At 39.5% G+C, this 21,221-nt stretch overlaps 1 protein-coding gene across 2 annotated transcripts in view; it reads right to left on the bottom strand.

Annotated features, from left to right (window-relative positions):
• The window catches only part of ntm (neurotrimin), a 480,892-nt gene that overhangs the window by 44,985 nt on the left and 414,686 nt on the right, over window positions 1-21,221 (bottom strand). For both annotated transcript variants that reach the window (XM_068721275.1, XM_068721274.1), the window contains one exon: window positions 5,114-5,346. In XM_068721275.1, the coding sequence (XP_068577376.1) occupies window positions 5,114-5,346 (233 nt within the window). The remainder of the gene's footprint in view (window positions 1-5,113; window positions 5,347-21,221) is intronic.

Here is a 21,221-nt window from a genome sequence, read left to right as displayed (position 1 = left end):
CCCAGTTTCCGGGTTCAATTTTCTGATAAGTTTAAAGATGGAAATATATATATTTTTCAGGACTCTGTAAGTAAGTTTTCAGAAGAAGAAAGAAAAGACGAGACTGTACTTAGCCGTAACATAATGTAAGTCACCATCCTGAATGTAGAGGAAGGTTGAAGATACCTCACTTTGAACTAATGTCCGGTCAACATGCTCTATGGCAAGACACACAAAGCCTGCAGGGATGTGCATCCGCTCACTCCCGCCTTTGTGACCTGACCTACCTGCTACATTGCATATGTATGTATATATGTGTGTGCACGACTTAAAGAGAGTTGTTCCGCTACTGATACCAATATCAGAGATGCCTCAGATACAGCCTACAATGCTGGGTCAGATATCAACGAGTATGTGAGTCTATGCACTGATCTGACATCCCTTTATCATGTATCAGCTCATTTACGCTACACAAGAACAACAACTACACAAGTCACTCACTACCAGATCCATACATCCTGCCCGATCGCTACTGCACATGCGCAAACTAGTTCTACACATCTTTCCCTGACCATGCTACATTTCTGTGTTGAAATGGGCAGGAGGAGAGATAGTTAACGTTAACTTTTAGCTGTTAGCAGTCGGTGGTCAGTACAGTCCTGCTTGGCTTACAGCTGTAAGGAAGGTTGCATTAAGTAACATTATGATGCATTCAAGCAAATATATTTATTATGTATCTGAATTGGTATTGGGGGAAAAAAATTGTATCAGAAAATCTTAAAGAAGTACACATAGAAACACATTAGAAACTGCAGTAGAATTAAGAATAGCTCTTGACAGTGTGTTCAGTGATATTGAAGATACAGCAAGTCCTAATTTCCATCCAATTGAAAATGACAGACAGCGCAGGTAGTTCAAATACGATCAGTAATGACATGAGAAGCGGAGATAATGGGTAACCCCACTTGTGTGTTGAGCCCTAAGTGCCAGCTGCTCTCCTTGGGCAGAGTCTCCAGACCCCCCGCTTTGCAACAGAACTACATAGCACCGAAAAGCTCTGATGTGGGATGAGGGTCATGGCAGTGCTTAACAGTGATTACTGCTTCATTTAAATCCATTGCCCGTGGCCCTGTGATGGTATCCTCTGGTTCAATTGGTTCAAGCCAACACACGCGTGGTAAATTCACTTGCATTTGTAAAGCGCCTTTTTAGGCTTCCGACCACTCGAAGCGCTTTACCACTACATGTCGTCATTCACCCATTCACACACATTAATACACTGATGGTGTGACACGATGAAGTTGGAAAATGTGCTTTCATAAGATAAAAAAAATGGTAAATTCTGTTATGTTAAAATCTGTGATCTGTGGTTAAAAAGATAATTCACAAATAACTAGTGCTGGGCAAGTTAACGCGTTATTATCGCGTTAACACATTAATTAATTAACGCCGACAACTATTTTATCGCGCACTAACGCAGTTTTTTTTAAATGCAATACACACCGTTGATGCCAGCAAATCACCCAAACAAACGGTGGAGGGAGTCTTCATCAGACTACGTGATACAGCGTGTGGGAGAAGTATAGATAAACAAAAGCAAGACAAGCTAACAAATGCCACAGAGAAGTGAATAGATACAAACTGCAGGACGACTAGTGTTGTGAAGATGTCGGTCTGAGGAACGTTCTTAGGATCAACGAATGACGGCACGTATAAGCCTCCCTCAAGACGCACCGTCACAAGAAGAACACATGAGTTGTATGAAAAGGAGAGGACTACAAAAGAGACGGCGTTACAACGTGCACCAGCTGTTGCTCTCACTGGAGACTACCGGACATCGCCGGGTAACCATCATCACCTCAGAGTTACAGTGCATTATATTGATGAACAGTGGGAGCTGCGTTCACATGCTCTGACTGTCATGAAAACAGAGACACATATTTTGATGAAACGTGTGTGGAACATTTTATTCATGTTGTACAGCAGTGGAACATTTAAATAAAGTCAGCACACTGAGCACAGATAGTGAAGAAATATAACTGCTACTGTGTAAAGAATACTGCTGTTAAAAAGAACCTGATCTGTTTAAAGTGTTTCAAACCAAATGTTATTGTACTTTTGTTCATATAGCAGTACTTTTAAAATAAAAGTGTGGAATACACTACTTTTGAATTAATTATTAAACTTTGTGCATAACAATGTGATTAATCACGATTAAAAATTGTAATCGTTTCCCAGCACTACAAATAACATAATGTGGATTTACTTAAACCATAAAGTTATGAAAGAGTTCAAATTCATCACATGTTGAAAATGAAAACGGTGCTTCTCTTACATTGTTTACTTTGATCTTTATTGTGTAATTTAGGATATAATAGTGTTAAATCTGATCTACATAGTGGTCATGATCAATTGCTTTGGTCTCCACCCACATAGCTCCGAGAAACCACCATCTTTTAGTTAACATGTCGGTATGAATCTGCTAACATGTCATATGTTTAAGAGAACGTTGTTCTTTCATTTTGTGTACTTTACAGTTGAGTTTTGCCGAGAGTACTCAAGTGTGTGTACGTGAGTTCCCGCGTGTTGACAGTATAGTTGTAGCTGTGTCAAGTGTAGCTGTCATTTTGTACACAGATAGTAATATTTAGTAGCAATATTTTATTTATTTTCTGTATAATACCTTTTATGCATTTTAAGTGAGTGCTCGATAGCAGGGGCATTTCTAGTATTCAAAGAAAGGGGGGGCTTAGCCCCAAGGGGAGGGGCATGTTTGCGCGCGCAGTGCGTAGTTTTTACATACCAGTGATATTTTATGCTCATTTGGACACTATCACTGAGATAAAGATGAACTAGTTCAGTGTCAAATATACCATTAACTGATTATAAACAACATTATATAGGGACTGATATTATTGTTTCAAAAAACTAGAGAGATATATTAATGCAAAGAATAGAGATGTCGATAGTCATTTCATGTATTTTGAATTTGCTCGTTCACTCTTGCTCACTGGAGACAGTTTCTAACAAAATAGCTAGCTAGCTAGCTAGCTTAGTGTTAACATAGCCCACTACAATATTCCTTTTCATTTGCCTCAAGTAAACCTAAATGTAAGCAGGTAACAATCGTTAACAACTACAGATAGCCACATTCTGTAACTACCTGTACTTACAATTTCACTCCGTGCATCATTTACTTTGAGCTAAACTCTTTGGCTATAATCCTGGCTGTCGTTGATGAGAGACGTTACTTGGCAGAGTGAGAAAGCCAGCGCAGCAGCCTCCCCAAGGTCCTAGTGCCCAGGCTAATAGTTCAGTATGATAATGGGTGTTGGATTGTAATTTGAAGAGAAAACATACAAACCAGAACTGTACGCACATGTTAGAGTTATAAATAACTTGTCCATGTGAGAAACAATAGTTTAACAATAGTTTAATTTAATGACATCACCAAATATCAGCAAATATCAGATATTTTAGGGGGGCTTCAATTGTTGTGTTTTGCATAAATTTACTGCAATCATTGCAGTAAAGTTCTTGCTGAGGAAACAATGCCACATCACTCTTGTGATTATTAATCCCCATTTTTCAGGGATGTAACAATGACAGAGGCTAACATGCAAAGTGCCACCTATTATTGTGTGTGTGTGTGTGTGTGTGTGTGTGTGTGTGTGTGTGTACGTTTGGTCAAGAAGTTTCATCCACCATTTAAACTAATGTCTGGTCCTTTGACTGGATAATGTACCCAGCATCTATTTCTATACAGTTCATGGGACTGTTGTGATACTGGCCCATACATCTCATGAATGTCAAACAGACTAGGAGTTTTTTTAAAGTTATATTTAAATGAGGCACAACTTGCTTCAGCTTTTTCAGGACAATAACAGTTTGTCATTTTTTTTTGCATTATGTCACGATGACAACTCAGATGAGTCTTCTTAATTTCACATATGTGGTGAATCATGCACAGTGCAACACAATATGAGAAACGCGTGTTCCTGTCAAAAGTTGTATTTACAAGCTTACATTTTGTTTGTAAGGAGCTCTGAAATATAACAGCGTTATCACTTTCTTCAAAAGATGTAGAGTAGTTTAGGTGGGCACTATTATAACCCTGAAAACAAAGTCTCTTCTCTGTTTTCTCAAATCAAAGGTGCTGCATGAAGATTAGAGGTGCTGTCTATCTCCAAGGATGCTATAGGATTACAAACAATCTTCAAACGACAGGGTGCTGACAATGAGCATGATTTTAACAGTGTCAAATTTGATGAAATGAATACACACTTTGAAGAAAACTTAAATGATAAGTGAGCATTTTTGATCCTTTCTACATCCCTACGTCAATAAAAAGCAATTTAAATAAGTCCATAAATAAAAGACAACTGAAGTCAATTAACAGAAATGTGGTTTGAACATTTGAACACACAGGTGGTGTTACTTCAACTAACACGTGTCTTTCTTGTTACATTCCTGTTGTTTATGGAGACAATTCAGAGCCAGAGAAATCCAAACTTGTCTAAAATTATCTTTTCGTCTTCTTTAGAAGATCATTTCTCAGAACCATGATCCTATGTGTTCACCTCACTGTGCCTTGCATCTCTGTGAGGACATTTATCGCACTCCACACATCATTTTAGCTGACGGATCTCAACATCTGGTACTTCCCCATTAACCTCACCTGGCGTCGTGAAAGAGGAACGCGCTCCCCTCCCTCTCCTCGAGCAAGGCATTTAGCCCCTAATCGCTCCAGTGGAGCAATGAATGAGGAAGTGAGATTCAAAAGGAGAGCGCACACGTCTGTTTGTACTCTGTGCTTTGTTCACTTATGCCCTCATGTGCTGATGCTCAGGAATAACATGACCATCAATCATACAGTGTAGAAAAATAAAAACAAATGTGTATAATCACATTTTCATTGGAGGGTTTGGATGTGCTGAAAGTCAACAGGGAGGGTTTTTTACAGGGTTACATTAGACGCCTGCTGAACTAAAACAAAATGCAAATACATTGCTGATAGATGTTTGAAAAGACATCTTTATAAAATGTATTTTTTAAAGAGAAACGCTTAATGTTATTATCATTTAGTAGTGAAATAGTAGCAGCAGTAGCTGCAGCAGTAGTATGTGTGTGTTACCTTGGACGAGGATGTGCACTGAGGTTGTTCTCGGTCGACTGCTTGTCTGAACTGCGCACACATACTGCCCCTCATCTGTCATGTCCACGTTTTCAATCTTGATGGTAAACTCCTCTTGATTAAGGGTCACCAGACTCACTCGGGGATCCACCGACCATTTGTCTTCTCCGGCATACAGGATACTTGACCGGTTTAGCCATGCTGTGTGTGTGACCACGTCCCCCTGTGCACACCTGTGAAGAGATAAAAAGAAAGAACTTAAAATAAGCATTTTACCACGGTGGTTATTTTAAGATGAAGTACTCATTGAATACACCTATATATGAAATGTACATTCAGTATTCCTACTTGACAATCAAACCAAGTAAAAAAAATCAAATTCCACGTTTGTCACAGACATCAATTGTCATACAGTACAAGGACACAATTTAATTCAATACTTAATCTCCATGTCAACACACACTACATAATAGATTATGTAAAATAAGAGCACCACATTTATACATTCAAACATAAACAATATAATACAGGCCTTAAGTGCTTTCTGCTGTCACATTAGTTTTCAAGTGCTCATTGCTTTGTGCCGTCAACCACCTACTCTTTAAAGTGCTCGGAGATGCTCGCTCCACGACCGCAAGCGCCTGTGCATCAGAGTTCAGGTATCAAACAGCCTCAGGGTGTGTGCTATTCCTGAGGTGAGATGTCCAACACCTGAAACTCTCAACTCTCCGTCGCTGGCGTCAGCATCGCCTCCCCAGTCACACCAAACTGTTTAAGCTGGAAGAGGTGAAGCCTCTGGTGGCTCTTGTTAATTACACGGTTGGTGTTGGTCTCCCACTTTAGAGTGTGGCATGTGGTAGAACCAAGATTTTAAATGTGTCGACCCTCTCCTCTGTCTGGTCAATGATGACTGACGTATAATTTCAGTATAATTTATTTTGTCTTAGCGATGTTTAGCACCAGCTTGTTGGCCCTGCTCCACTCCGCTAGGCCCCCACCTCAGCCATGATTCATCTCCATTCTTCATCATGCCTGCCACTGTTGGCTCATCTGCAAATCAGAATGCAATACACAATCATTGGTATCTTCTGTATTATTCATTGCACATTTCGGAATGATTTTTTTTTCCTTCCGTCTAGCCGAGGTGGACGATCATCCCAATGATCAGCAAACCTTCAATAGAGGCTGAAACTGCACTGCTCGACATAACAGAGAATAGGGCATGGATCAGCTCAATCTGTACAGGCTTAAGGCCTTTACACACAAGAACCATGTTGTTTTTTTGTGCAATTAATTCAATTAATTAATTCACACAGAACGTGAATATAAAAAAATTGAATTGCTGATTTAGCAAGGTTGGATTTTTCTGAGCTTTTGCACCACAAATGAAAGCATCTGCCAATCACATTGTAGAAGAAAATGGAAATAATAAACTTTACTCCTCTTTTGCAGTTGAGTATTACGTTATTTACGTGTCATTTATTTGACACTTCCCCAATCTGTAAAGGCCTTTACTCTGAGTGAGAATACTCTGCATGGAACAGGTGCAATAAGTAGATAATGGTTGGTTATAATTGAAAAAAACATAATAATGAAATAATCATTTTTTAAATCCCTTTCCAATAAGTGGGGGAGACACACCGTTTTGTCTTTTCTTTCAAAACCAAATGATCCTGTCATAACGGTCATGATACAACATTGGTACCATAGTTGCAGTTTCCAATTCCGTTAGAATGAATAATGATATACAACATCAACATGGAAATATTAATAGCATGTGAGCTATGAGCAATTATCTTAACAGCTTGCTTGGAATACTGACAATTTTTCAAAAAGCTTGGTAACAACCTGTTGTGCATATGCAAACGCAGCTCTGGAGCAGTTTCCAGGTTTCTGTTGTTAATCTGCCCACACACTGGTGACATTCAGAAGTGATTGAGACAATGAGCGGAAGACTGCACCGCCGAGCACTGTTGCAATCACAACAGATTGGCTTCAGCATCACAAAATGCTGCTTTGATACAGGTCCCGGGTCACTGATCTTTCACTGTTTCCACAGAGCAACACATCTGCTGCAACACACATCATTACAAATCTCCAGATCCCGCTGAGAAAGCACCGCCAAGGCTGCAGGGAAAACAAGTCTCACTTACGAGGGAGTCTGCCAAAGGAAGAAGAAATTCATAATTTGTACAACCTGTGCTTTTTGGCTGTTCATTGTCTGGGTTCATTTAACTTTCTGTGGCCTAATTTTCTGACCTACAGAAGGGCATTTGAGAAGAAACTGTTTAAAATGGCGGCGATGTAACGGGAGCAGAAGACTTTGCAGCTGAGAGACTCTCGGCTCCATTAACGCTGTCACAGCTTTTGTTACAGCATCAGTCACTTCCACTTCAGTGGCGGCAGTAGGGTCAGTGGCATCCTTAGGGCATTTGTGGTGCTATGTTAGAGAACGAAGAAAAAAATGGCATTTGTTTGTGCATGTGTGTAATCAATAAGGTTTTCAAAAATAATGGATCACAGTGTATGTGAGATGGCGAAGGATCAATTTACTATGACAAAGTGGATTCAAAGTAGGGTTTTCATTTCTAATGGCTCCGGCAAATTAATTTCTCTGAGCTGCAAATGTATTCCCCACTGTTAAATGGTAACCTTTATAAATAACTTGTACAACAGCAGGAGCTGAACTCTGCTTTTCTTGTAACATTCCTTTACAATGAGCTTACCTCTGGTTTGCCTGATCATATCAGGATATAAGAATTTAAAGAGTGAGTTAACATCCCCTAAACGTCACCTCCAGTGGTTTTACGTCTCACCTTGCTGCAGTGACGTCACTGCTGGGTGTGGTTATAGGTTCAACAGAGCACACAGTTGAACCACAGACAGAAACACCGTTTCCCTCTCCTGGTGTCACTCTTTAAGGTGACCTGCACACTTACAAGGACATGTGCTTAAAGTACATGGATGTTCACTCAAGTGTAAAAACGGAAGCATGAAACTTTTCCTGGAGTAGGTCCAGGTCTACTGTGGGCCTCAATGTCCACAAGAACTCAAGCTCTCCCTATTTCCAGAAGAAAGCGGAATGCAAATTGTCTTCATTGTGTACATTTTGAGAATGGATGTAATGTTTGGAGACAGAAGATAAATAATCATTAATCTTTATTTTTGGTAAGGAAACTATTTAATCATTGGTCTCTCAAAGCAGAAACTACTATAATTTAAGTGTATATGTAATGATAATAATAAACTTTATTTAATACAAGTTACAAAGTGTTTCACAGCTAAATGAAAACAGACATAATTCATATTTCACGTTTAAAGAAAACATAAAACTATTAAAGAAAAACTAACACAGCAAAAATACAAAATAATAAAAACTGTAGAAACTAAAACTCAAGTAAAATCAGGAAAGGCTCTCTGAAAATAGTAAGTTTTAAGAATATAATGTTGAACGACATCATCGAGGGGCGATGTCAGGTTTGTTTACATGTTTAAAAAACATTTGTGAAAGGTAAGATTAAGGCATGTGGACTTACTAATTATTTAGATTGTGTCACTTGTCCATTTTGATTCTCACATTTCATTGATATTCAATATTATATCGAGATGACTACAATTTATATTCTTGCTACTTTTTCCCAACGTTTGTTTGGGATACTTTTGTTTCGCCATGGCAACAGTACAAAATAAGTATGAAACCATAATTTTCATTCCTTTTCAAAAATACATCATATTTCTGAAAAAGGGGAGAAACTTTGTCCTGAAGTTATCGTGCATCATTCTAACCGCTGAGCTAGATGGACTCATGACAAAGGCTAAAGTGTAATAGAAACTAGGAAGTAATTAGTGAACAATATCTAACACAACATCCTGATCATGTTGTTCAATAATCCAGTAATCCTCTTGTTTACAGGCCGACTGTGTTCAGTTCTCAGTGGTTTGTGTTTAATTTAAGAGGGTCGGTGACACGGTTGACGGTTTCCTGGCACAGTGTTTACACTGCAATGAAAGACGTCACAAGATATGAAATTGAAGTTGATGATCTTTAGTCATCCAATGAGGAGGAACTAGAGAGTAAAACCAGCTGCAGTGCCTCTTGTGTGGACTTTTGCAGAGCATAGCAAAGTCTCAAAACATGTGCAGACCGTCTCATTCACTTCTACATGCAGGTTTAATCATCACTATACTTCACACTTTACACTATACAAAGCAGTGGCGTAAGGTAGGTTCAACGGGCCCCAGTGCATGCTAGTTACTAGAATAAAGCACACACACACACAAACACACCATTAGGCACACCATGTGCTTAACTTAAGTCAGTCGCGTCATTTGTTGCACCTAAAGTAGCTATCGTATGTCCTATCCTCTAATCACATGATACAAAAATACACATGAGACTTGACATTGGACAACATCAACATACACATTACCAAGCAATCATCAATACATATCTAACAACAAAAAACACCAAAGAAAATAAGAACATATTCATTTAATGTAATAGTTTTTAAGAGTTTACCTGTAGTTTTTATAGTTTATGCAGAATATATATAGTTTTGTTATAGATGGCTACTGACGATTTAATATAAAATGCTATTCAACGTGAGTTCTTTAAACACAGATGTATTTACAAAGCAGCCAACCTGTTATGGGTCGGATCCGCTTCTATCGTTTGATTGGCAGATCCGTTCTCTCTACAGCCCCAGTGCAAACTGCACTTTCTGTATTCACTGCCATGTGTGTAGGATGCAGTGAGTGGTGAGATTGCAGATTGCAACCAACTGAATACCACTTGTGCTGGAGTGTAACAGCTGCCTTCAAGTAACGTAAAAAGTCAAGGCTCAGACAGTTTTTGGTTTGTCCGTTCTGGGCTTCTGTAGAAACATGGCGGTGCAACACGGTGGACTCAGTGCAGAGGACCTGCTCCATATGTAGATATGAAACTCATTCTAAGTGAAAAAAAAAAATGAATATTCATCTAGATGATTGTACTCTAATGAAAACATTTTTCCAATACATCCTCCTAATCATACACACTGGGCCTTTAAATCAATTGCTGTCATAACCCTAGAAGTCTGATTGGAATGATCCTCTTGAATACATATTTAAAGAGCTTTATTAAAAAGAATATCTGGTTTGAAGTAGGCTCTTATTGTTATAAACACTATGCCTCAGCAGCTAAATCCCCTAGAGAGCAGCAAGAAGAAAAACGAAGGGATAAATATTTTACATAGCATATTTTCTCCTCTTATCGCTTCTGCACAGATGGCAAACAAAATTTAATCCAAAATAAAATTGTCAATCCTCTGAAAAGCATGAAAGGAGGAAGGGAAGGGGAGATGTGAGATCGGGAGGTGAAACTGTAACCGTAAGCAAACAGCCATGTGCTCTCCTCCTGACAGTAATGTGTGCATCATTAAAAATACATGACACGTGTTGCTCCACAATTAGATGCCGCCATTAGACTTTGTTTACACTGTGGATCTATTGGGTTAATGTTTAATGCTTCCAGGAGTACAACCCTCATCTCTTTCAACACTCAGTCACTGAATACATCAGCATCACCCGCTAATGAACTTGAACTGAAGATGTTCATCAAAGTGGGCTTTTTTAACACTACACCAAAAGAAATGTTTCCCATGTAATGCATATCCTAATGGGCTGTGAGCTCGGATGACAAAATACAAAGAGGGTGATGGAAATTGTAACCCTTTTCAGAAGATAAAACAAAATGTCAATGTGTATATATTTTGGGTCTAAATAATCAGATTACTCTTAAACAGACATAAAGGCTTTTTTAAATATTCTGTGTGTTTTAGGAGCTCAGAAAATGTCCCACCTGTCTTGGATGATTTTGTTCTGCTGTCTTTTAGCCTGTACCAAGATTTAAAGAGCTCGTCAACAACTAGTCATGTGCCTCTGTCTGCGTCACTTCTCTGCACCTGATAGTTGCCGGAAGTGGCACTCCATCCTTTATCCCCCACTGACCACATGGCATCATTTGATGATGCACAAAGCACACTATCATAGAAACATGTCGTCAAACAGGCTTCAAGTGAGCGGGTTTACATGTATATGTGGTGCACTATTGAAAAAACGTGCATCGTTTGTAAAAAAATACAGCTGAGATCAAATTGTGAGAATTCAAGCTCCAGATGGAGACACTTGACTTCACAGCTTTAATGTCTGACTGTGAAGTCATTCCTCCAATCTCGCAATCATTTATCATACGGAAGGATTTAGATGCATTAACTTTGTATATTTTAGTGCTTTAACTGACACCAACAAAATGTGATATAGATGGATAGATGGATGGATGATAGAGAGATGGATGGATGATAGACAGACAGACAGATAAATAAAGGCGTTCACATTACATTCTGTGAATAAGTTAATGTTAATGAAGGCAACAATAAAACAGAGCAAATGACTAATAAAAACATCCAAATGTTAGTCAGTGTAAATTCGATATTGAAATATCTGTTACCAGCAGTGTTATGGGTCACTCTGGGTCATAAGGACCAGGACTGAGATCCAGGGACGGGCAACACAGCAAGGGTTCTGCTCGCAACTCAAGCCCAAGCTTTGGTGCTTGATGTCAGAAACATGTCAGATGTCTCATAGCCTGTTTCCATTCCAATGACTGGCCAAAGCTCATCAGACAGTTCAGGGCTTTTGGAGTCCTGAAGTTTTATAGCGTTGGAGAATGAAATGTGAAATGTTGTTTATTGACTGTTTTATGATTGCATTTGACCCAGGATGTAATGTAAAGAATACAGATGTGAATACAGGATAGAATGGTCTGTGAATGATTGTGGCAGCAGCCGGAAAAGATTTAACTTTATGTGAGTTGCTCTGTTGCGAGTATGCGGTGTGTTAAATGTTGTCATGCTCCAGTTTTGCCAGATTTTACACTTTTACACTATACTTTTCTGGCAGACATTTATTTAGGAAAGTGGAAACCTAAAAAAATAAATAAACCAACAGTAATCGATGGGGTTACACCACTGCAATTAAATAAATGCGGAACTGTATGCTACACTGAATTCAATGAGAAGGTGATGTATTAAGTGGTCTCCAGTAAAATGCTAGAATATTCCAGACTGAGTCTAGAACACAGGAATTAAAACATTTAATTCACTAATGAACATCCGACTTGAGCAATGTTTATGAATCCATCTTCGTCTACATTAAAGATGTACAAGTGATTCATTCAGCCATAAAATCCTTGAATCAAGCTTCATAATTTGAGAAAGGCTACCAAACAGTGTACTATAAATCCTAAATAACAGCAATATTACCTCTTAAACAAACCTCTTTATAATGTTTACTGCAGAGTCTCCTGGTTGTCTTTAAAAGGAGGAACTCAGTAAAAATAGAAGTACAATTAATCTTACTGTAACATACCTCAAGATAATGATGTTCTCTTCATGATACAGCAGGTTTTGTGTAGCACCAACTAACATGGAATCACATTCAGCAACATCTAGCACTTTACAAGAATGATGTCTAAAAAGGCCACATGACCCTGACTGTGAAGTATTCCATTTGTCTTTTATTCCATAGTTCATAGGCAACAGAAATCCACTTCTTTCATGATTTTCTAAAGGCAAATATTGCCACATAGAAAGCAGATGAACGTTTACACCAGAGATTAATAAGTGCGTGCCCTCCGTGCTATGAGTACGTATTCATGTTTCCCATCTCTATGTTGAACAAAGCGGATAAACAAGCGCTGACATGACCTGATGGAAAAAGAGCCACTTGAGCTGCCTAATGTCTCCCCATAATCACAATGATATATTAAGCCTCACCAGTTACGCTGATGGGGCCATTAATTAACCCAACCCATGCATTCATTAGAGAAACATTTCTGTGTCAACATACTTGTCTCTGTGTAACATGTGGGAGGAATTAATCTGCTCGCTGCATCTTGAAGCACCATGGCGGTACCATCACCGGGACATGCTCTACACGTTATGACAGCGCCGTGACATGCATCACGGGGTGTGAGACGGTGAATGGACACGTCATTAGTAAAACCAGTTTGAGGGAAGAGTAATCACTGAGCCTGACTCCTTAGTACTCAGCTGACTTTAGACCGTATGTTTACAAGGCTGCCTGCTAAAGCAGCCTTACTCTGTAAGCCTGGTGCCATCTTGAGGAGGTACTTATGTTTCCAGTGCCTTAAAGGCTAAAGTCATGGAGCAAAAGTCTCTTTTGCACAGTTAACCGCACAAATCACAGAAATGATCACCTGCAGGCTTCATGTAGCTGCTTTTACGGAGGTACAGGCAGGCCAGCTCACAGGAATGACTGGGCCTCTGACAAGGTGAAGGAATGAGCGGATCTGCTTTACTCATATCAACACATGCACATGTAGGCGGAGAGAGACTCAGTAGCGTAATGAGTCGGTCCTGACCCCTGAGCCATGTAAACCATTAATGTCAAACCTGACACCCCAGTGCTCCCACTACAATCCTCCTCCTTTAAACCAGTGTGCTCCACCTGTCAGTCGAAGAACAAATAGACCTGGTGCAGAATGAGGTACACACATTTATTAAGAGGACTCCGAAAGAATCTTTAGATAAGTGAATATTAACATTTAATTAAAGCTGCAAGCAGCATTGATCGGGCCCTCGCAACTTCAAGCACGTCGAGGGTACTGGCAGGACTCTGGTTGACGCGGCCGTGCATTTCTGTGACCATCATACATTGCGTGCACGAGTTAAACAGTATTTCCTGCCTCAACCAGCAGCGTACCAAGATCATGTTGCCAGGTCTTAAGCCTCAAATGTTTTGAGTGTACCTCCGATACAATCATAAATGTAAGCCTGTTAAGATCATTAAGAAAATGAATATGTGTGAATGTGTTTCAGTGTTTATAAAATAACAGACCGTCAGTTTACTGGGATGGGGTTCAACTCCCTGCAGTGTCCTGCTGATTGTATTTGAACTTACATGAAAGTTAACAGAACAGTATTGTCATTTGCTTTTACTCCAACACTTTAATTTAACACTGTTTTCATTTTAAGCTCTTCTATAACTTTAGATTGTAGTGTGAATCATTCATTGTAACATTTAACGTGATTTTCATGTAGAAGCTCTGGACAGATCATTTATACTAATGCCCACTGACATGGTTTGAGAACCACTGTTGTCTAACTTTTGCTCTCCAAGCATCTTAGTTTGCACATATTTAGATCAGAGAAGTCTTTTTCTCATGGTGTGCACACGAACCCTTTAAATAAATTCAGTGTTTGGGCTGCTGTAATTAAAGAATCCTGCTTACTTCTGTGGTTGCCAGTAGGTGGTGCTATGACTATGAGTTAATATTGGCATGCAAAAGTCCTAAAATCATGACGGTAATCAAGCATGTCAAGTTTGGGACAGTTTTGTCAAAGTACAGTTGAGTTACAACAGCTTGGTGGATGATGGCGAACCATGTAAAATGGCTGCTACACCAAGTCCATGTTGTTTGATGAAACCTCAAGCTTTTAGTAACTTTTAATCGCTACGGTCTTTAGATTGTTCTGACCAAATTCTAAGTTGATTGGATTAATTCCCTAGGAGGAGTTCGTAGTACAGCACATGGAAATGGAAAAAAAACAGGAGAAATTCATACAAAATTCAAAATGGCTGACTTCCGGTTGGGTTTAGAGCATGAACCCCTAAGACTTTTTGTTAAGTCTACATGTGATACATCTGCTTACCAAATTTTATACAGCTAGGTGAAACGTACTGCGAGGGCTGCATCGTCAAAAAATTGTAGGGGGCGCTATCGAGCCAACTTGCCGCTCTGAAGCATTAAAATCACATCAGATAACTACATTCAGGATTTTAAATGTGTTTGACAAGTTTGGTTACGTTTTGAGCATTTTTAGCCCCTCAAAAACACTTTTGTTTTTCGTGGCGAAGAATGCGTCGCCACGGCAACGGCCTTTCACGAAACAACAACCTTTGAGTAACTTTTCATCACAAAGATCTTTAGATCGTACTGACCAAATTTGAAGTCGATCTGATTAATTCCCTAGGAGGAGTTCGTTAAAGTAGAGCCCCTGGAAATGTCTAAAACGACACTAGAAATTCATACAAATTTAAAAATGGCTGACTTCCGGTTGGGTTTAGGGCATGGCCCCAAGAGACTTTTATTTAAGTCCACATGTGATACATGTGCCTACCAAATTTTGTTAATCTATGTGAAACGTACTGCGAGGGCTGCTTCGTCGAAATTTTGTAGGGGGCGCTATTGAGCCGATTTAACACTCTGATTGAATAAAATCACAGTATAGAACTACATTTTGGCCTTGTGATCTGTGTGTCAAGTTTGCTTGTGTTTCGAGCTTTTTTAACCTCTCCAAATGACCATCGTTTTTCACGGCGAAGACTGCGTTACCACGGCAACGGCGTTCAACGAAACATCAAAAGCTTAGAGAACTGGCATTATGAACTTCTTACATTTGTGTGGAACAAATTTGATGTTGATCTGATTTTCCAACTTAGAGAAACAAGCCAAAGTATAAAGACTTTAACTTACTGTTGCCAGTAGGTGGCGCTATGACTATGATTCAAAATTGGCTTGCAGATGTCTTCAGGCCTGGAGTTTAATCAAACATGTGAAATCTGGTAAAGATCTGATGATGCGGAGTCGAGTTACATCAGTTTATTCGTTCATGGCGAAGGATCGAAATTCGCAGAGCCGCCACGTCGCCACGCTTCGACAACTTCCTACAATTTTCACAATGAAGCATTATCAAGGTCTTAAGGCTTTTGTGACAAAATTTGAGAGGAATCCGATTAATCTGTGAGCAGTAGGGTGTCAAAGTACACAACCTATGACTTCCTGTTGCCACTAGGTGGCGCTATTACTATGATTCAAAATGGTCATATACATGTGTTCAGGGTCAGGATGTTATGACATATGAGAAATTTGGAGCAGATTAGGCAATGTACAGCCGAGTTACAACAACTTCCTGTTTCATGGCGAATGGTGTTTTTTTGCCGCCACGCCACAGACACATAGTTCGATAACTTTTTGATCTTTGAGTATCGTTTCACTGTCAAGGTCTCAAGAGCATACTGACCAAATCTGAAGGCAATCGGGTTTAATCTCTAGGAGGAGTTCGTTAAAGTACGGTGCCTTGAAACGGTCCAAAAACGTCATAAAATTCAAAATGGCCGACTTCCTGTTTGGTTTAGGATATACCTCCTTTTGACTTTTTTGTGCGTCCCATCACGTTCCACATACCTACCAAATTTCATACAGCTAGGTGAAACCCAAAGTTGGGGCTACTCTGTAGGGGGCGCTATCGAGCCAAAATGTCATGCCGCAGCTGGACACCACAATAATACTGGAATTTTCACCACGATTGAATTTTGTGCCAAATTTCAAAAGATTCCCAGTATCCCAAGCACCTCCTTTTTGCGATGAAACTGGTACGATAATAATAATAATAATAATAATAATAATAATAATAATAATAATAATAAAAAACATTAGAATAACAATAGGTCCTCCGCTCCGACTACGTCGGTGCTCGGGCCCTAATTAGCAATTGTAGAAAATAATCAAATATAACACTGAGCTGTGGCTCTGCTGTCTGGTAGCTAGTCCTCATAATATGATGCAATGAGCCTCTGGCTAAACAATGTGAACATAAGTCTATAGCTATGGCTGTATAGCACCTGTACATTATAGATAACAATGTAATTATTCATTTTATCAGCTGCATCAGGCCCATTCAAACCGGCTCCTCTAGAATTCCTTTTATTAATGTTCTAATATAAAATACTATTCATACTTGGCTTTGCTGGTTATTATTTACTGAGAGATGTGCATCCATATTGCCCAGTATGACCAGCTATTCAACATTTAAAAATCAATATTTAATAAATAGACCATGTCAATCTGTTGCTTTCCATCTTGCATTAGTGAGTGTTGGTTTTGAGCTTTGTATTTATTGTGTTACGGATGTGTTTCTTTGTGCATCCCTGTGCTGCATAACAACAATAAATGATCCTTGAATCCTTGTAATAAGATGACGTCATGTATACTGTACAGTATGAAGCAGCGGAGCTAAAGTGAATTACATCATAACAGTGTGAAGGACACGCAGTGTGAGATACATTAAAAAGATTGCTTTAACTCTCCCTGGCTTATCGCCCATCTCTTTAGCTGAACATCGGCTCAGGGAATGAACAAGGACGACTTTGTTTCAGACTGAGGGCATCTGAACCACCTTCCAAAAAAACAAAAAACAGATGGAGGGAATGACAAATGGCAATCAGGTTAACCTTTTCTTTGTCTTCTTGATCTCAGTCTGTGAGTTTATTTAGATAAATTAGGAAAAAAACAAAAGTGCACCAAGAATAAATCAGTGTCAGAAGAGATTATAGCAATGGCCGGAAACAGAGAGGCTCATACTCAGGCTACTCTTCTCACAATGCAACATGATTAAGATATATAAACAAAGTAATCAAAATGTGTTGTGAATTTCTGTGTTATACCAAACATTTTAAAATCAACCCCCCTTTTACTGACATGGATTTCTTTTAAATTATTTCTGAACTGAGCTTGATCAGCACCTTACACACGGCGCATTACTTCTGCTTCAGTATTAATCATTGGCATTATCACAAACATTCATTGTTGGATTGCTCATCTATGCTGCTGGTTGATTAAACACACTATTCAAACTGCTGCAAGGTCATTAAAAGAACACAGAGTTGGTCATTTTCTTTTCTGATGAAATGTTATATTTCTGGCAGCAGCTTTGGTCTGAGAAACCATTGCAGGATCTTAACAAACCGGCGGCGTGATTATTTCATATAAAAACTATTCATACCAGTGGTGATGCAAATTTTCGACAGTTGCGACACTTTTTAATAAAAGGTTCCAATTGATTGGTGCAGGCAGAGGACCGACTACCAGAATCCTACTGACCCAGAGCAGCGTCTGAGGTGAACTGCTGTGTAGTCTAAGCTACTGTGTGAATGTTGTGTTCCCTCTAAACAGTTACTATAGGGCTTTTATTGTGAAAGGTAAGACCAGATGAGTGGATCTGGTCCGTACTTTCTTTGTCAAGGTTGAAAAGAGTAATAAAGTTTATTCTCGGTTTGGAGCCTGCATGTCGTTATGTATGTAATATAAGTGTATGCATTGAATAATATGTGTATGTATGTAGTCTACACAGGCGTGATTAAGAGTCGGACACTAGAGAGTAGTAAATAGTTGTAATATATAAGCTTGGGAGCGTATCTCTTTCAGTCATCTCATCATTGCGTCCTTGTAGAGAAACTGCTGAGCCGTTTGTACGACCGCTGCGTTGCCCCACGTTGCCAGTTGCCCCACGTTGCCAGTTGCCACAGATTTGTAGCTAGTTGCCTGTGTCAGTTCAGCTCACTGCAGTGATCGAGCAAAGAGGCAGGATGCAAAAAGAGACTATTGTGATGAACGCGGCTACAAGTTGAATTACCTTTTGCTTGCATTGTTGATTTACTTTTCCATCAGATCGGCTGACTGAGATCTGTAGGATGTTACGGCAGCACAACGTGATTCTTCTTTGTTGTTTGTGTGCCGTTTGTGGAGGTATTTTGAGATTCACCTTAAGGTCTGTTGTTTCTTAAACATATTTGCAACGTATCATTTGGTAAGATTGCTGTACTTGAGGATGGTCGGCAGTCTGACTGGGTAGAATGGACCAGAACAATTTTCAAATGAGCAACAAAAAGGAAAATCATAAACCATTTCATTTCAGTTTATCACTTTAGGTCCTCTGAAGACTTTTAATGAGGAAAAGTCTTCAGGTTCACACAACACTGCCTTCCTCCATTTTCCTGAAGAGTGATAAACACAGACCAACCAGTTAACCATTAACTCAAGTGCATTACATATGGGGAGTGGAAGAAATAGGCTCCCTGACAGTGATGCAAGAAAGAAATGAACACTATCTCACACTCTTATTAGGTATCAATCCTCAATGCTCTTTTTGATCCATGCTAGTGGTGTTACTCTACAGTCCACCACTTCAACCAGACAATCGGAGTCTGGGGAGTTGTTGTTAAAATGGCAGCAAGTCCTGGATTCAGAGAGGCCAATCACAACGCAACATTTGAATTACATCAGTGGGGATGTACAGTGCCGCACGGGGATAACGCTCTGTTATTGGTCAACGTCATCTAGGACGCGGCTCTGGGGGAGAAAGCCAGGATGGAGCCGTAGATTCTGGAGGAATAAAACCCACGAGTTACGTTCTGGAGTCGCTGACTGCTGTGGAGAGCTCCGGGATTATTTCTACTCTTTGAACTTTGAACAGCAGCGCCAGAGTGACCCGTGTCTGTTAGCACGCTAGCAGTGCAAGGTGTTATCCCACCAATATAAAGGGCCGTCCTAAAGACTACTTATTGGTTCTGCGATGCAGGGATTTTTTAAACTGTGTAACTGTTTTCACCCAGTTTTAGCATTGAAACCAGGAAGATCCTCTTCAGTCTCTTTTGAGCGAAACATTTAGAGACTCATTTGTGAGTCAAACCACTTTCTGCTGGATTGTCATGAATTTCGGTTCAGACATTCATGTCGGCAGGGGGAGCTGACACATTCATTCATTCATTTGACTGTGGGAACACTTTAATATTCAAACTGTTCCTGAAAATTTACAAACTATAATCATTTGAAGTATTGCCTTGTGGACCATCAGAGGGCCTTCTTCAAATTGTACAGTACACAGCTAAATGTATGAGTAATGTTTGCATGTCCAGTATTTGAATAATCCTCTCACTAGTGCTGGACGGTATACCGGTTAATCCGGTATACCGGTTCTAATTTCCCGTATGATATTAATTTTTCATACACCGGCATAGCCGAAACAACTGCTGTCACTCTTCAACAGGCAGCAAAATGTATTGTTCGCCGCGAAAAGCACTACGGTCGGAGCTAGTTGCGTAGAGTGTATTGAGATGGACCCCTAATGGTTATAACTTTATAACACAACAATTAATAACCCACAACTAACTTTCTTTAACAGGGCAACACACCTCAGCACAACAGTTTTTGACACATAAACAATTTGTAACACTAATAATTCGTTAGCTAGCCCGTTAGCTAGTCTGTTAACAGCTGGGAGAGGCTCCGTCGCTACAGTAACGTTACATTAAAGAACAGAAAAGAGCGATGCAGGATGAACAAAGAGAGACCAGAGATGCACCAACAGAGTCTGTGCCCAAGAGAGGAGCTGTGTCTGTTGTTTTTTTAAAAAGTTGAAAAAAATCCAACGTAGACCTAAAGACTATATATTGCAAAGTTTGTCGAGTCACTGTTGTTGCCGCTGGTGGAAACACAAGCAACTTACTCCATCACCTCAGCAGAAAACATGTGTTGGAATACCAAGAGTGTATGCGATTACAGTCATCGGATTCGAGGCCGTCAAACAGCAACGTTAGCGCCAGTGAAACGGTGAAGCCAAAGGGTCAGACATGCTTGAAGAGGCATTTGCTCGAGGCACTGCATGTGACAAGAAAAGCAAGAGGTGGAGCGACATTATGAACGCATTAACGATCCACCTCTGCAAGGACATAAAACACTGGATTCAAGGTACATCTTACCGGGGCAAAAATACTTCAGTCAAACTGCGATCCCAACATTATACAAACAACACCGAAGCAAGCTGGAAGCAGAGCTACGTACAGTCGCCCACTTTTCTAATATTAATGCAAATAAAAATTTGGAATGTTTTATTAATGGAGAACCAAGGGAATTGTAACTGAGCAACAGACATTTCAATTCTTGAATACCTTGGGTTGAAGGATGTGAATTAATATTAGGCTTGTTTCTTACTTGTGCAATAGAACGTTTGAGAATATCTCTTTGAATACTTAAAAACTTTAAGTATTTTGGGTCAGTTTATAGTGTTTATACAACTATCTTACAATATTTTGTTTTGAAAAGGAAGCCATGTTCAAGTTGTTGGCATATCTATTTATTTTTAAGATCTGTTTTTACTACGCTGCAGTTTGCACAATAAAAATTGTTTTTACATTCTGCAACTGTTTCATGAATTCGGATTCCTTCATATATTGTAACATGTTGTTGGGCAAAGCAAACCCTCTAGTA

The sequence above is a fragment of the Cebidichthys violaceus genome, unplaced genomic scaffold, assembly GCF_023349555.1.
Source record: "Cebidichthys violaceus isolate CVI_PGR_0920_01 unplaced genomic scaffold, fCebVio1.0.p SCAF_27, whole genome shotgun sequence".
In the NCBI taxonomy this organism is placed as follows: Eukaryota; Metazoa; Chordata; class Actinopteri; order Perciformes; family Stichaeidae; genus Cebidichthys; species Cebidichthys violaceus.
This window is presented reverse-complemented; position numbering and strand designations above follow the sequence as displayed.